Below are 18160 nucleotides of genomic sequence, written 5' to 3'. Positions count from 1 at the left end.
GGCTTGTCTTGGTTATTTGGGGACAAAATGCCGAGATGAACCGTACTGGTCTGCTTGGTGGAAACGTGGCTTGAGTTCTCAGTGGAATCACTGGCGCCTACCACAATTGTTACGATCGCCGTGGATTTCCGTGTTGTGCTTGTGCTGCTGAATCTGCTGACTGTCTTTCAACAAAATCTGCATCTGTTGCTCCACTACTGCACTTCCCATTCACCAAAACACCAGATGATCGGATCAACTCTACTTCAGTGGAGATCAAAAGCCACTTCTGGGTAAGACAGTTATATCATCAACTACAGGCCTGGCATGCTTACTACAGCGTTTTCGGTCCCTCAGTGTTTCCATGTAAAGAGGGCCTAACAGTGCCTTGCTTCTTGCCTCACCAACTCTGAAATGAATGTAAGACTGTATGTATTACCCACATATTTTCAGCAATACGAGCTTCAGTAGCTCATTTGTTAGTTAAACCACAAACTCATCAAATGAACCTTGGCCTCCTATAACCATGTGGCTGGTTCCTGCTTTCCTAACCACTAATATTACACCAAAGACCCCACCAGAGCTGCAGTTTTAAACAAACTCTGATCCCATCATTCTGCCATTAAAATGTTGTCAGTCAGACCTTTACCCACCCCCATACTCTTTTTCTTTCACCACATTGACTTCAAAGAGCTCATTCATTGCCTAACATGTCCCATCCTTTGACAGGTCCCATTATAATGAATAACTAGTGCTGCTCACTTCACCTGTCACTGGTCATAATGTCACAGCTGAGTGGATATCTCCTTTGGTTCTATCTGGACAGAGGCTCATGATCCATTTATAGCGAGAAAAATGTGCTTTTAAACCTGGTTCTCCCAAACATTACGTCCATCAGTCACTGATTTCTTCTCGGAAGGTTGGAGCCTCAGTGACCCTGTACAAATCCATGTTGACCAGACTAGATTGATAACAAGAGCTCTACAGGGATCTTGGCCAAAAATCAAAGAGGTTGAAGAGATTCAGACTTGATTTATATTTGCTACTGGTTTGATATTTTTTTCCGATGAGATCTGTTGAGCATTTTGTAATTTAGACACTTTTTAAAATCTAGTATTTTTTATGACTATGAGGATAATTATTCATAATAAATACCATTGTTGCTGTGGCCCTTCATCATTTCTCAGATACATGTGTTGAATTAAAGATGCCATCTTCCTCTGTCCCACAAACAAACTCACACTCATGCTTACATCCACAGATGCACCCTCTGTGTTTTACATAAGTGACCCTGTGGAGCGTCGCTGTGAAGCTAACACAGAAAGGTGTTATCTGGCCCTGACCCTTGTCTAAAAATAGAGACATGGATCAATACTCCTGCTATGCTTCCAGTCCCGACCTCACATTAAAGGACAACCCGGATCAATTAGACAGAGAGGAAAATAAAACAGAAAGGAGGGACAGAAGATGATGACAGGAGAAAGGAAAAACTGGGATGGTGTTAGGAGAGAGTTCACAAAGACAAAACAAGGGTTGGAGGCAGAGAAGATATGAACCTGTATCTTTCTGTTTTGGTTTCCTTTCTTTTAACTATGACTTTACAAAGAAACTGACCAAGCAAAGAGGTTTAATGTATGTGTGTGAATGGGAAAGCAGTGGGTGAGGAGTGAGTGTTTGTGTGAGTGAGTTACCAGCTTTCTGAGACAGACACCAAGTGACAAGGTGTAAGAGCAAGAAAACAGAGGGAGGTAGAGGGAGGGTGTGAGTGAGAAAAGGATCAAAAGGCAACAAGAAGAGGGTATGGCTGGAGTAAATAGAGAGGAGGGATGTGGGTGTGAAAGCAAGAGGTAATGGATGGACAGGAAAAGATGCGAATGTCGAGAAAGAAACGGTGGAGGAAAACACAAGGGAAGCGGCCTATTTTCTAAACATATGAATAAAAACACAGAGCTGCAAAACATTTATCGTCCAGAAAAAAACTCAGCCCAAACAGGTACACAGTAAATTAAAACACACACACAACATAAGGTGTAGCATCTGCAGATGTCTATTCTAACTGCAGAGTAAAACACACTTAGCTGAGCCTGACTGACCCCGAAAAACTGGCAAACTCAAAAACTCATAAATCACCAACAAGTACAGCACATCCTGCAGCAACATCAACAAAGTGAGCAAAAGTAGATCTGTTAAAAAGGTTCTCCATGCAAAAAAAACAAAACAAAAAAAAAACCTGTTTAAAAGTTTTATTTATCAAAAGTAAGTAAAATAGAGTTAAAGTAATAAGGCTTGTGAACCAGGTGTGTTCCTGGATTTTCATTCATTTTTTTGTGCTGTGCTTGATTTAAACTCATTTAGTGAGTTTTTTTAAACATCCCCAAAGAATTACAGCTTAAACATGCTCAAATTTAAAACTATAAAACTAGGGCAAATTTTCACACAACTAGTTCAGGCTAAAATAAAAGTTTTCAGTGGACTAATAACAACTGGTTTGGCAGTCTTGACCTTAGGGTCAGAGGGTTGAACTGGTGTTATATCATTTATGTATCTATTTTTTAAGCTAGCTTAGGGCATTTCATGCCTCTGATGAGAAAGGAGAGGACAGTGGATCGAGCAGGAAAAGGGGCGAGAGTGGGGAGAGACATGCAGAAAATAAGCCACAGACTGGACTGGAAGCCGGACCACCCGCTTGAGGGAGACCCTCATGGGGTACGACCTAGACTGCTAGGTCACCTGCTCCCCTGTATCATTTATTTTTATCCTCGATGTACCAACAGAAAGTATGGTTTGCAGCCAGTTGTAAGACAAGAGCCCCTAAGAGCATTTTCCTTTGAGTCATTGTTATTCTTACATCTACTGATTTAATTCAATCCAAATTCCAGTCAGAACAATGGTGTAAATTGGACAAAGAATACACAAAGGATCCTATTTAATGAATCTACAAAGCAATATCAGAAGTACATGGTGCAAAGTGAGTTAGAGTATGTCCTATGAGGGATTAGGTCCCTCAATTAATCAAAGGTTTGTTTTTGGCCTAGCGTGAACCAAACCAGATGTGAAGAGCCAGTTAGATATGTGAAGAGCCGGTTAGATATGAGCTTACTGCTAGCTGACCTGGTCAGGTAACAACAGAGGTGACACTGCGTCTAAGCTACATGGATCACAGTCCCAATGATGAACAGCTGAATGTTCGACTCACTTATCTGACAACCAACTGTCTTTGCCTTGAGATGTGCAGAAATGGGTATTACTGAGTCAGAAAGAAAGAGAAAAGAACGGTGAATTGACCGCACTTACAAAGTATGTCACATTCACCCTGTCATACACACTTGTCCATGGAGGATGGAGGAGGGTGGTGCGGAGTGCTGGGTTGTCCATGAGGAACTGATCTAAATAAATTTGCATATGTGTTGTATCTTGGATGAAACAGCCGTTCTTCCAATTAGAGCTAACGATGAGTCCGAGCTGCTGAGGACATGGAGACAGTCAACTGCAAGGCAGACTTTCTTTAAACTCGAACAGCTTAGCCTGTTCATTTTAACTGGAAAGTGCATTGTGCTACTGTGTTTACATAATGTTGTATTTACCTTTGCCTTAAAATCCACAACTTGCTAAAGGTTGATTTTTAAATTTATATTCTTCAGGGGTCCCTATCCTGTGAAGTAAGACAGCTTGGCATTTTGAAATAAATGTATTCAATATTCAAAGCACAGTTTACACAGCTACAGTCTTGAAGAGAGGCTCCGACATAAGTGGGTTAAATTAAAATAATTCATGCTAAGCAATGGTCTTCTGATGTGTCCTCAATTTATAATCAGTTTGGTGCATGGTTTTCTGTCATACAGAATTGTCTAATATAAGTATTCACAGCCTTTGCTTCTTTAGAGATGTTCAATCAGATTCAAGTCTGTGCTCCGGCTGGGCCACTTGAGAACCTTCACAGAGTTTTCCTGAAGCCACACCTTTGATTTCTCGGCTGTGTGCTTAGAGTCCTTGTCCTCCTGAAAGATGAACCGCCACCTCAGTTTGAGGTTGAAAATGCTCTGGAGCAGGTTTTCATCCAGTATGTCTCTGTACATTGCTGCTTTCATCTTTCCCTCAATCCTGGCTAGTCCCAGTTCCTGCTGCTGAAAATCATCCCCACAGCATGATGCTGACACCACCATGCTTCCCTGTAGGGATGGTATTGTCCAGGTGATGAGGAGTGCCTGGTTTCCTCCAAACATGATGCCTGGCATTCACGCCAAAAAGTTTAATCTTTGTCTCTTCAGACCAGAGAACTATGTTTCTCATGGTCTGAGATTCCTCAGGTGTCTCTTGGCAAAATCCAGGCAGGCTGCAAAATGCCTTTTACTAGGGAGTGGCTTCTGTCTGACCTGATTGGTGATTACTGCAGAGATGGTTGTCGTTTTAGAAGGTCTTCCTTCCCTCTCTTCACAGATACATGGTGGAGCTCTGACAGTGTGGCCATTGTGTCTCCTCCTTGACTTCTTCCCTGATCATGGCCAGCTCGAGGAAGAGTCCTAAACCAACTCCATTTATGAATGATTATGCAGAGTTGTGTAACATATATCAGACTACCCTACCATCCCAAAAAACTACAGGTCATACTACTTTTGTGAGCCTTGAAATAAATTTTACTTCCTCTCTTGTTTACGGACAGTTTGTCTTTTTATTTAGTTCACAGTCCACTTCATATGCCCCAACAGAAAAAAAGTGCCATATCCCGAAGTGATTAAAAATTCTCCATTGTAGGTGTTGGCATTTATCTCAACATGTGCACCAAACACAAACACAGTGGACTCTGCCAGCTCCCCACAGGCTTGCCAGCAGAGTGAGCATGCAAAAAGCTGTGTTTTATGACATTTCCAACAAGACATTTCTCAGTGTGACCATCTGTGACAGCCAACTGGCCTGAATCACCTGCCCAGGGACACCAAACAGTCATCATGTTACCTTATCATATCATATCATATCATATCATATCATATCATATCATATCATATCATATCATATAACATCATATCATATCATATCATATCATATCATATCATATCATATCATATCATATCATATCATATATCATATCATATCATATCATATCATATCATATCATATCATATATCATATCATATCATATCACATCATATCATATCATTATTTGGAAAAAAAATCTTGCACTGATGAATTGTCTTCCAGCTGCATCTTTAACTACACAGATATGACAGAGTAAGAATAACATTTAGGTAGTGATAAATTGATTTTTATTTTAAAGTATGATACTTTATTTTCCAGTTAGAAATACATGTGAATTTATGTTCTGTGCCTTTGTACAATCACTGTGATCAGTTACAAAGCAAATGTGTAACTGATTACACTGGGTTTTTTAAGAAATCTCAGGCTGTTCATTAAATGTTTTGTAGAAGGATAATTCATTTAACATGAAGATTTATATGACATATTTGCATTTCTTTGCACTAAAACAAAGGGGACAACTTGGACTTGCTTCTATTTACAGGTACTTATGCTATGATTTTACTGGTCTGGCCCACTTGAGATGAAGAACATGTACTAGTTACTATATTCCCTCCAGGTCTGTGCACAATGAAACTTTTTTTTTTGAATAGAAGTCTTTGCAGTTTGAAAATTGCATTCTATTACATTGCAATGTCTGTTTCAGTTCAGTGTATTGTTCAATCCTATTACCAAGTGATAGAAATGTCAGAAGAGATTGCCTTGATGGGTTGAACAGAGAGCTTGGTGCTGATGAAGCCAAAATCATGGGGCAGTAATGAGTGTTTGTGGCCTGACTTAGCTTTTTACACAAAGAATTTTTTTATCTGCTTCAAATATTATGTTGTGCTAAGAGTAATATGTATCATTAACTCCTTTGGGGTGGTTTTCTATGGGTCTAACAACATGCTTTGGGTGTATTTTTTGAGTCTTGCTGTGTCTTCAAGTGTTTTTTGGGATCCCTGGTGATTCTTCTAAATTTGCAAAATGTTAGTTAGACAACAGAGTTTTTTATTAGTAAATTTTTGTTTCTCTTTTCATTATTTTTTTCTACATTTGGGTCCTCTTCCTTTGTCCGTCCACGCCTCAGTCACCTTGCACACCTCCCATCACTCTATTGCCATCATTGTCACCTCTTCTTTTGGCACCATTTTTTCTAACCACATCTGTCTGTTTTCCCCTCATCTCCAGCTCAATTTGTCTCCCTCCACCTTCTGTCTGTTCTTTCCCCCTACTGCTTTGTCATCAAAATCATCTGACCTGCCTTGACAAGACACAAACACACACAGCAGTCCCCACAAACTCACAGTGACCTTTATATGCAAGATTATGAGGCTAATTTAATTAAAATGATCAAATGGCTAATGAGGAGGGATGAACCTGATATAACCTGTATCACATTTCTCCACATTTGTGACTCACCAACAGAGACGGACAGGTGGGTAAAACAGAGGAAAACACAGCGGCGTCATTACTAGATGTATCCATCCGTTTGTCAGTGATCTACATTTCCATCCATCCGTTTGCAGACATACAAGAGGGGAAGCATACAAGGACACAAACTCATGCAGGCAGAAAAACAAGCAGGCTAGATGTTTTATTGGCAAACACATCTCTCATCACAGAGGCTTCACTGACAAACCCCCAGTGTGTGTTTGTGAGTTAAAGGACAGGGAGGTTATCCAGATAACAACAAGGGACCAAAAAGTCTGTCTCCAACATGAACGTTTAGATCAAGCTGCTTTTAAAAAGCAGCTGCCCAATTGTGTCCTTACTTTCCGGACAAACAGAATACTACTGTATTATCAAGTTTTACATAAAGGCTAAGTGGGAACAAAAGTGTCCTGATGTGAAGCAGACCTAAGCCCCAGGCCAGTCTTACTGTTTCTGCAAGTAGGGGTGCAAGGAGCAGTCATAATACAATCAGTTGGTTTTGTCATACTGTGGGCAAACAACATTGTTTTCTAAAGCTGGGTGGCTGAGGCTTATCTTTGCTGAGAGTTGTGCATGCAAAACATTAACCCACCCACAGCTCACTCCAACACGGTCAAAGAAGTGTAACCCTCATGACTGTGAAGAGATGGAACGTCTGCAGGGTTTGCTAAGTTGAACGTTATCATTGGAGTACATTGACAATTCACAAGCATCTACACAAGATGCATCTCTTTGAAACAAGGATGTTTGTACTGTAACTTCAGACTGTTAATCAGATCGACATCCCTTGATACAAGTGGTTTACACTTCTGCGCTGACCCTAGAGATGCAAAGAGATGGTCAATTTTTAGATAAATTTTGGGAAAGTTTCCTGGAAATTTCCATGAGAATTTTGGCTTGGGAATACTGGAAATTTTCAGGGTTCTGTTGTCAACTTGAATGAATTTTCCTAGAAATTCTCAGGAAATTTTGGGCTGGGAAAATGCTCTTAATCAGTTCAAGGGTCAAAACACAAAGATCAAAAACCAGGCAGAAGAATCCAAAAACGGCAGGCAAAACAAGGTCTAAGTTCAAAAACTGGGTTGAAAACTATTAAGACTTATTCAAGGCGCAGGAGTAGCGAAAAATTTGGCGGAAAGACAAACTGACAAGGGAGGGAAGGAACTGGGGAGGACTAAATACACCAGGGAAAGGGAGACAATAGGCACAGGTGAAACACGCCAGGTAATCACAGACGTGGGAGACAGACAAGAGGAGGTGACCTGAAACGACACACAAGGTAAGTAACAAAATAAAACAGGAAGCACAAGACAAGAGACACAAGGATGATTGAAAACAAAACCAGGGACTTAAACCCTGTGGGCATGACACAGTTTGGTAGCAAAGATAACAACACTTAACAGTGAAGTGGCAAAGCTAAAAATTACAACTGGCCAGCTGACGATCGTCTTCTTTGCTTTTCAAGACACTTCTGATTTTGCTGCCTTGGTTCATCTGTTAAACGTGCTCACTCGAGCAAACCAGAAGGGCTCACTTCTTGAGGAACTTTCACCTCAAGTGTGAGTTTGACAAGTGCTAACAAGAAATCAAATGTACCCTTCTGCTGGAGCATAAATGATTTGTAGAAAAAAAAAACCTGTTTAATCCATCAATTCACTCTTGGCGGCTTCCCAAATTGAGAGAGCAGGCTGTTAAAGTAGATTGACACACAATGTCTGCTTCTCAAGTGTCGTTTAACTTTTTTTTTTTTTTTTAACAAGTCTGCCAGCTTCTCACAATCACACTCTACCTTCTACCCTCTTCTTTTATGTCAGCAGGATGGTTTAATCACTTAAGGCAGCAGGGGATGAGGAGAGTGGAGCTTGTCTCTAATTTAAAGCCTGCGTAGACCTTTTTTGTTTCTTTTTTTGCTAATAAGGCTGGACCAGCAGCTTTACATGATAACAACAACAAAAAGCAGAGAGAAAATAGAACAGCTGGCAAAGTATGCAGAGATGGCATACAAAAGCAAAACAGGATTATTAGAAACAAGTGTGATTATATCAAAACAGACGGTGAAATGATGCAATTGACAGAGAAGGTGATTAAGAAAGTTTGAGTTTAAATAAGTGACAGACATTTGAGGACTAGAGGCATCCTTAAAATTTTATGCTTACTGTACACTCACTCAGGGTGACACCAGGTAACAGAAATTGCAACTTCAAGGGTTACACAAGCAGGCACTTAAAGTAATGGATCAAAAAACTGCAAAATGGCTTCACTGTCTTATTCTACAGAAATATAAATTACTGAGTTTCAGCAGTTTTGATCATTTTCATTCATAATAGTATTTTTTAAATGTGTCAACAGCATTGCAACAGAAATACCCAGCTAGAATTAGAAGTAGGCATGGGTACCAAATCAGGTACTTTTACAAGTACCAACCGAATCCCATCAGTAATACCAAGTACCAATTCATGTAAAATCAAAAGGTACCATGTTTAGGTACCTAAATGCATCCTTGTGACTGTGAAGGAATGGAAGAGTAGGCAATTTTCCATGCTGGACATGAACACAGCATTGCAGGTATAAATATGTTATACTGAAAAACTTTGGGATTTTATTACTAAGTAAATTAATATGTATTACCACATAAACACACACACAAAAAAGTTCCGAAAATTGGCGCCGTTGAGTACCAGTATTGATTGTCGGCTACTAGGCATCGGTACCGTATTGTTCCAAATGTGAGGTACCCAACCCCAATGAGTAGTGCAGTCAGAAGAAACTATCCAGCAGCAAAACGTAGAGCAACATTCAGTCAGTCTTCTCGCTCAGTGAGAGGCAGGAAACTACAGAGCGCACAACCATCGGCAACTAAAACATCAACAGAATGTAAATACATAGCTGAAACTGAGGAAAGACTGTGAAAACTTAGCGTACAGTTTCGAAAAATGTAAAGGTAGTGCTTTACCCTGATTGTTCTTTATCATGATTTAGTCTGGTTTTGTAGCTCTGGATTTTATTACCACATTTTCACAACTGAATACACTTAAAGGAATCCCCTGAATCGCAACCCTCTGTAACCTCTAGTTCAATCTCAGGAGCCTAATCAGGGATAGGGGTTGTGACTAAGCCTACTTTTAATCAGAGATGTCAAGTAACTAAGTAAAAATACTTTGTTACCTTACTTAAGCAAAAATTTTGGGTATCTTTACTTTACTTGAGTAATTATTTTTTAGCCAACCTTTTACTTCTACTTACATTTTCAGATAAATATCTGAACTTTCTACTCCGCATGTTTTAAAAATAGCCTTGTTACTCCTGTTTCATTCCAGCTCATCATCGTTCAAAAGGACAAACTCCAAAAAAAGTGAAAACATATCCTAAAATCGCTGAAATTGCGCTATCTGCAAAGACTGAATTTGATTGTGGATGGATGAGATGTATTAACATAACACCATTCCAACACCCTATTGGTTTGTATGGGATCCATCACACCTGACATGACACAAACCACGCCACACTTCAGCAACAACATAACAGACGTATGTAGCAGTGGCGATTGCTCTAAGACTGCAAGGGAAGCTCAGCCCCTACAATGTCCCCAAAAAGTGGTGATATGTGCTTCTGTGTGTACATTTCATTGACAAAATATGAGCTAGAATTCCTTCATCTTTTGTTCAGAATCAGCTACCTGTCACAGGTAACTGGCTCCACCACCTTCTCATTCATCCCTGCAGCGTCTCAGCGCTTTAACACAGTCGGATACTGAGCGTCTTCTGACTTCAGCGGGGAAGCGTAGAGTGGGTTGTTCCACTGTGGGAACTGGACAGTCATTGGATAAATGCTGGGCTTTGTCCTGCCCATCAGACGCTCAGCGTCTTTGGGGGTCTATGAGACAGTGGGCTGGCCAGGACACTGGGCTTCTGCATGATGATTGGATGATCTGTCTGAGGCTGAATCCCTTTTTGATTGACAGTGAAATGAGCCAGTCAGCAATCTTTAAGTATAACCCTCCACCAGAGCATCTTCTGAGTTTTACATTCAGCTGTTCTGGACTTATCCGACTGATGTAGGCCGGAAAAAAATGAGCTTCCTCTCCCTGACTGACCAGCAGCCGCCAGTGGTATATAGCATAGTATGAAGATGTCTGTGGCAGAGAATCAGGAGCGGGGATGAACTGAATGAACTATTGGCTACTGTGGCACAGCCTAAGCTTTTGACAATGACATATTTCCCCCATAAAGTTATTTTTACTTTTATACTTCAAGTAGTTTTGAAACCAGTACTTTTACTTAAGAAATAAGTTTGAGTTGATACTTCAACTTCGAGAAAAGTCTTTTTAAACTTTAGCATCTATACTTCTACTTGAGTAATGAATGGGAATACTTTTGACACCTTTGCTTTTAATACTTCATTAAGCAGTGGATCATGCCCTGGTCCCTTTCAAATAAACAAGGAGATCAATAGATTGAAGAAATATTTTTTATGCCAGAAAATTAAGACCTCTTACAGTTATTAAATCCACAAATCTGTGGCAAGTGTCTTGATCTCTAAGAGTAACACTTGTATAAAACATGGACTCTTGCTTTCTTGAAAATGTTTTGCCAGAAACATGAATAACGGTAAATTGTAAAGAAACAGACTATAAACCATCTCCCTCCAACTGGGACATCACTGTCAGGAATGGATTGGCAGCAGAATGAGGCTTTTAATGTCAATATTGAAGGATGTGATTATCACTGAAGGAAGCCACCGCCAGTATTTTCTGAATGAAAGGTTAATCAGATACAATTTGTGGACGGCCGACATCTTTCAGAGCCAGGTGCAAACACACCAGCACCGTCTTGATCACAGATTTCCTAATGCCCTGTGAAAATGGGTCACTGCTGACAGAGATAAGCGAGAAGAAAAACCTTTATGGATACACCAGTCTAAGAGGGAGAAAGACACAGAGCCATGCCTGATCTTATTCTATTTCTTTACTGTTCAGACTGACAGGGACTGGAACTGGAAGTAAATATAACATGAGTGACACAAAGTAGATCTATAGGCAACTGCCTAGCAAGAGAGAGGAAGTGAGAATTCATGTGTCACAAATCAGTTGAAAACCTTAAAAAATTAATCACATAAAAGCCTGTCCTCTCAGTCAAAAACTTAACTGGAGGCTCACACACAGAAACCCATGTGAGGAAACACTTCACACACGTCACAGAGGTGGACGTGTGCAGGCTTTAAGTCCAGCGTCACCCTAAGCCAATTAAAAACACACATGCATGCCTACACACACTCACACACACACACACACACACAAACACAGCCGTACTAGCTCACGCTTATCCTATTGCTCTCACCTCCAACAGTTGCTAAGCAACAGCACATATCCCCAGATTGTTTACAGAGCTTGTAATATAGTTCATCTCAAAGGGGAAGTGAGACAAAGACAGATGACACAATCTCCTCTGATGGTGAGATAAAAAGAAGAAAGAGGAAAGGTGGTCTGTCCCTTCACAGGCAGGTGAGCAGCGATGCAATGTGGAGGTTCGAGCAAAGTGTATGATATGCCGTGGAAGAGATGAAAGCTATGTTTTGTGATTTAATACTGTGCTGCTCAACCAAATACATCTGTCAGAATCCATCATATTTTGTGAGGGAAAGCCAGTGAGGCAGGAACCCAGTGTCATGTATCATCATTGTTCTGATTAACCTTTGGGGTGAAAGAAATAAAAGACACACCTGAATGTGCTAATATGATCGACGACGTGACAGACTCTTCAGTTTCTTTTAACTTATACTTCTACCATTTTACCATAACACTGTCCAGATTTCATGTATGGTTGGTTTACTTTTGTAACTGACACTTGAAACTGTCATTTTTCTGTTGATGTGCCTCAGATAAAAGTAAACCAATGATCAGTAACACTGTGAAAGCTTTTTACTGCCAACCATTATCTACTGATGTATGATGTGTCTGAGGCAATGGTGTGGCAACATCTCTTCGCTTCTGGTGCAGCAAGCAGATATCCTGCCATGACGTTAAGAGCACAGTCACTCTGGCCATCCAGACCGTGCCATACTCAATACTGGTTATGGTCTTGGTCAAATATCTCAGAGAGGGACCAGACTTAAGAGCAGTTGCCTTTTGTATATACATCGCCACGCTCTGATATGACACACGTACGGACAGTTTACGAAATTCGATTTAGGGTGTATTCACAACAGTGACAACAGCTGATGGTAAGTCAAGGAGGGGAAGCTCATTTTTTCTGGCCCACATCATAAATTTGTTTATTTAATTAAACGTAAATTCTACCCTCCGTTCCTTTTCAAGAAATGATCTGTGACCCTGTCGTACCAACAGGGTGTTTTTTTCAGGGATTTTACCAGTTTTCTCTAAAAGGCCAGCAGAGCTAGACTGCTTAAACGGCCTTGGCCCATTGTGTTGCGGGTGTAAGACTTGAGCTGCTTTAAACAGGAGAAGCTCCTCTCTACAGAAGATGCTCCAGTGGAGGGTTATACTTCAAGATCGCCGACTGGCTCATTTCACTGTCTATCAAAAAGAAATTCGGCCTCAGACAGATCATCCAATCATCATGCAGAAGCCCAGCGTCCAGGCCAGCCCACTGCCTCATAGACCCCCAGAGATGCTGAGCGTCCGATGGGCGGGACAAAGCCCAGCGTTTATGCAATGACCGTCCAGTTTCCACAGTGAAACAACCCACTCTACGCTTCCCCCGCTGGAGTCAGAAGACGCTCAGCGTCCGACTGTGTTAAAGTGCCGAGACGCTGGGGGGATGAATGAGAAGGAGGTGGAGCCAGTTACCTGTGAAAGGTAGCTGATTCTGAACAAAAGATGAAGGAATTCTAGCGAATATTTTGTCAATGAAATGTACACACAGCAGGACATATCACCACTTTTTAGGGAAATTGTAGGGGAAGCTGAGCTTCCCTTGCAGTCTTAGAGCAATCGCCACTGATTCACACATGGATCATTTGGGGCAGTTGTTTTGAAACAGTTGCAGCCCCACAAAAAGTCAGGTTCGTTTGGGCATATGTGAACACAGCAATCAGGCTCAGATGCGGGATAGAGCAAGCAGGTTGAAATCACCTGAAATAGGTGGTCTTGGCTCACTACCATTCAAGTCCTGTAGCGGTTGATTTGCAGTGAGATGACATACGCCCCAGAAACCGGCACAACTGACTCATAACTGCGGCTCACACTGTAGTGATGGGAGCAGTAATGAGCACAGTTGACAACTTTAGAGTCTAATGTCTTGCAAAAGGACACTCCAGTGGCTGCAGGAGCTGGGACTAAAACCTTGAACTTCCAAATGAGAGACGATCGACTCCACCACTGAGTCACAGCCAGTCACCCCCTTATTTTAGGAGGTCAATGATCCAGCAAAAGAAAAGCAAAAAAAGTTGGAGAATTACACTGACTTGGAAAACTTCAATGGCCAAGTTTGACATAACATTTGCCATTGAATCTGAGATTGTAGCTAATTTTCAGCATTTTAAATGTACTGAAATAAACTCAAAAGACACAAATTTCATAGCTCAATCTTAAATTTAGCAAAGTGAACAACAACAAATATTAACTTCCCTTGGCCCGTCATGATCTACAGATTGGCAGTTACAGCTTCCCGAAAAAGTTAACTGTTGTTGCCCTCCAAGGTAGAAAGAAAAACAGTTGGAGTAAAAATTGGTTTGATGGGCTCACTTACATGACTGTGTTGATTCCTGAAAGCTGCTGGAACATCTGAAGACCACAGCCAACCAAGAGTGCTCGCCGAGTCGGGGGGTAGGTCAGCATTCGCCAGATCACTGGGCTATCTGAAGAAAGAAGCAAATGAACAGCCGGAATTAACTCTGAACTCAGCATGGCCTCCCTGAAAAAAAAACATACTGAGGACTGCAAGAGTTGTACTTGAAAACATCCACCCAGCACGACATGACTGAAACCCCTGATGCTGCAGAACGCGAGGTCACTCTGTTTCATTTCCCCTCTCAGAAATACAGCAGCAGACAGCTTTAAAAAAGTAACAGGGAAAAAAATGATGGGAAGTGTAAATTCATGAGTTCTGGAGGTCATGATTGGTGGATGGAGGATTTAGTTGCCCTCATACAGAGCCAAGCCATTTCTCTCTTTCAGTGTTTGTGTGAGCCGTGCTGCCTGTTTGACAGGCAAACACTGAATGTGGTTTCAGTGACCACAAACGAGGAACAGACAAAAATCACAGCACAGTGCACTATCACAGTGTTTTCTCTGGAAGTATTGATCGCGGCTGCCAAGTATCAATATTACTTTTTTAATTGCATTATGAATTAAAGTCTTTAACACTAGAGACATACACTCAATTAAAATCAATATTAGATGCTGACTTTAAGTTGTGCAGTCCCACTTGGTTTAGCAACAGAGCAAGAGTCGTCTCTGCCACACATACATAGGCAGGTTATCTGGAAATATAAGTCTTTACAGAACCAGAGAGGTTAGATAAGAAGAGAAGACTCATACAGGGCTAAAAGATTCAACAAACAAGCTTGAACACACACATATATTAGTATGTATTACACTGTGCCAGGACATGCAGGTTACTGTGAGAACACAAGCACAGAGGAACGTATCATAAACAAAGACACATGAGTCTGCACATGCAACATGACACACAAGTAGGCTGGTTATTTGGGAGCATCTGTGTGTGGGAGGACTCCAGACCAGTGAACATCTCATCTCCCTGTTTGAAAAAGCAAATCAGACTTTGTAAAGGAAGCCCCTGCTGACACACAGACACGCCAAAGTCTTGCTTTTATAATACACTTCTTAAAGAAAACTTAAAAAAAAAAGAGTCCTGTGGATTCTGAAATCCCCCAAAGAGGCTTTGATCTTGCATCAATTTGGCCACACTCTCACAGCATTAACCACAGGTTGTCCTTTTAAAAAGATGAGTCCTAATGCTAAACATCCTTAAGCAGTCAAATTAACAAGTACTTAGCATTGTCATGTCAATTCCAAGATTCTCAGTTTTGTCAACCAAACTGAGTACAATAATTCAACCATAAAAACAATTAGAAACAGAAACTTGTTAAGTATATCAAACATGATAAGGTCAACAACTTTTAATGAATGAAGAAACACAAAAGCTGTAAGGCTACAGTGGGGGTTTTGACACTGTTTAAGATGTCATGAATGGAAATTAATTGAGATCTTGAACTAATTTCTGGACTAGAATCTACCTGCCAGATGGTGATTTTTTGGGGGGGCATGCAAATAGGAAGTGTATTTCAAAGTTTTGATCTACATTCATTTGTACAGCACAGTGATTAGAGGCAGGGATGGGTGCTAAATTAGATCTTTTAATAGGTACCAACCAAATTCTGTCAGAAGTATCGGGTACCGATTCACAGAAAATCAAAAGGTACCATGTTTAGGTACCTAAATGAAACCTTGTGACTGTGAGGGAGTGGAAGAGTAGGAGGTTTTCCATGCTGAACTTGAACACAGCATTGCAAAGTTATAGATTGAAGAATAAATATGTTAAATTGAATTTTTTTTCTATTCTATTTTTGAGCAAATTGATATTTTTTGCCACAAAACACAAAAAAGTACCAAAAATTGGTATCGTTGAGTACTGGTAGCCAGGTACTGGTACTCAACGGTATTGTATTGTTTCAAATGTGAAAGGTACCCATCCCTACTTAGAGGAAATTAAATTTAAGCAGATTCACATACAGAATTAACAGGTCAAATTTCAAAATCACATTGACTGAATTGGTTTGAGAATTTGAGGATCTGATGCACACGAGCAGAGTCTGGCCAGACAGACACAGATTTATTGAACACACATAGTGCATTATCTCAAATAGTGTCTATACCTCTCTTCTGCCCATCTTCTGTAACAATATGTAACAACTGTACAACAGAATATACAATTCTCTCGAAAAGAAGAAAATATGATTTAGAAAGTAGCTATGTCAAATAACACACAAGCTCATGAAACACCCAGCTCCATTTCCTCAGAGGAACACCACCCAGCTGTAATTTAATCAGATGTGACATTGAAAATGATGGGGATAAAAAACTGGGTAAAAGGCTACCAGCAGGGCACAAGTGAAGTGTTTCATCCAGGAGCACTACAGTAATTGGCCTTCAACATTACATACTGAACCTTCTCAGCTACTTCTGCCTACTTTTTTTCAGTATTTCATACAGTCTACAGGGATATAATTATCCTCAGACTGACAAGTAGAAACAGAAATGTGTAATATAACATACCACCAGTTAGAAAAAAAAACTGACTTTGACTGTGAGTATGATGTGAAGAGGAAAAAAAACCCTTAACAATTTTAAAACAGGCTTTAAATGGGGTTATTTCCGTCAGTTAGCCAAAACTACTCACATTTTTTGTAGCTAACTCTTGAAATAAAAAAAATATTTTTATGCAAATTTGGTTGTATACGATTATTGTCCATATATGCAATCTAATAATACATATCGTAAGTTACTGTAATTTAAAAAATTTTCAAAACTGATTAAGAGGATGTGTTTTGGAAGTGTGGTGCAAATTGAAGCATATGAAATTATATGCGATCATTTTTCCTTGATTCCCTTATTACCTTAAAGTAAGTTTTTAAAAATAGAAAAAAATGGTGAATATCTGGTGTGGAAGCATGTTCTTTAAAAGAATTGTTAAAAATATTGAAAATAGGATGGCCAACCTAAACATCATCAATCATGGATGAGTTGATATGTTGGTTTTCCATGCTGGATTTGCCTGTTGATTGATGCAGTTTTGCCTGCTTGATTAGCAATACACCATAAAAACCCCACACAAAGTGGCAGCTGGCTTGTTGATGGAAAGCACAAGACTGCTGTGAGTCTTCTGTGAACAGGACTGATTTTAGAGCCTGTTAGCGAGAGATAATGGTTCACTAATGACAATCATATCTGTGATTGAAGTGTTGTGCCTTGACTTGTGGTAACACCTGGAGCTGTCCTGTTTTCCAGCTAATAATTTGCAAATGCAGGGAGATAAAAACACTCTTCAATCTCTAATGTCTACTGCTGGGTCTACTGCTGGGTCCCTGCACATAGCTGATAGCAATGTGGTTTATTTAAATGATATAACAGAAGTTTTAGTGGGTGCAGTTTTGGCAGCAGGTTGGTGCTATGTACTTTTATCAATTATGTTGTCAAAAATATTGGCAGCTGTCATTTGATAATATTTATACAAAGCTGTTGTCAATGTGGTTTATATTAGGGGAACACACAGGACGGTCCCAAAGAGTGAGTTTATTCCTCTGGAAGAAGTCCTTTGTCAGGCACGCATTGTGAACTGCAGTGTTGTACTGTGGAAAAACACAGTTACTACCACAAAGACCATGGCCCTCAGTCATGAAGGAGGCAGAGTCCAAATGGGCAGTTTTGTGGTGCTGAAGGAGACGAGGCCTTTGAAGATGATTTTTGTTCTTAATGAAGCTCTTCTCTCACAGACGTCGTCTGGTGGATGTTAGGATACAGTCATCACCAGTAACAGCCTTTATTGGCTAATCTGATTCAGCCAATCAGAGTGTCTGGCTCAAAATGACTGTTTTACTGTGTCCAACCTCAACAGTAACTGTGTGTTGCAAGAGGCTTTGCTATGCAGCTCAACAATCCAGCCATGTTCAAAGAGAGGAAGCTTTTTAGCCTTTTCCAGCAGGAGGTCACGACACAGTGAATACCTGACAGAAAATCACACTGAATCCACACTTTTGC

General features: G+C 40.4%; 1 protein-coding gene across 2 annotated transcripts in view; it reads right to left on the bottom strand.

The window, feature by feature from the left end:
• slc2a13a (solute carrier family 2 member 13a) overlaps window positions 1-18160 on the bottom strand; it is a 78081-nt gene that overhangs the window by 13887 nt on the left and 46034 nt on the right. For both annotated transcript variants that reach the window (XM_074698606.1, XM_074698607.1), the window contains one exon: window positions 14130-14238. In XM_074698606.1, coding sequence (XP_074554707.1) covers window positions 14130-14238 — 109 coding nt within the window. The remainder of the gene's footprint in view (window positions 1-14129; window positions 14239-18160) is intronic.

This window comes from Halichoeres trimaculatus, unplaced genomic scaffold (assembly GCF_033239565.1).
Source record: "Halichoeres trimaculatus isolate MK-OKI-2021-1 unplaced genomic scaffold, fHalTri1.1 fHalTri1_scaffold_21, whole genome shotgun sequence".
NCBI lineage: Eukaryota > Metazoa > Chordata > Actinopteri > Labriformes > Labridae > Halichoeres > Halichoeres trimaculatus.
The sequence above is the reverse complement of the archived record's forward strand: the minus strand, read 5'-3'. Positions and strand labels throughout refer to the sequence as shown.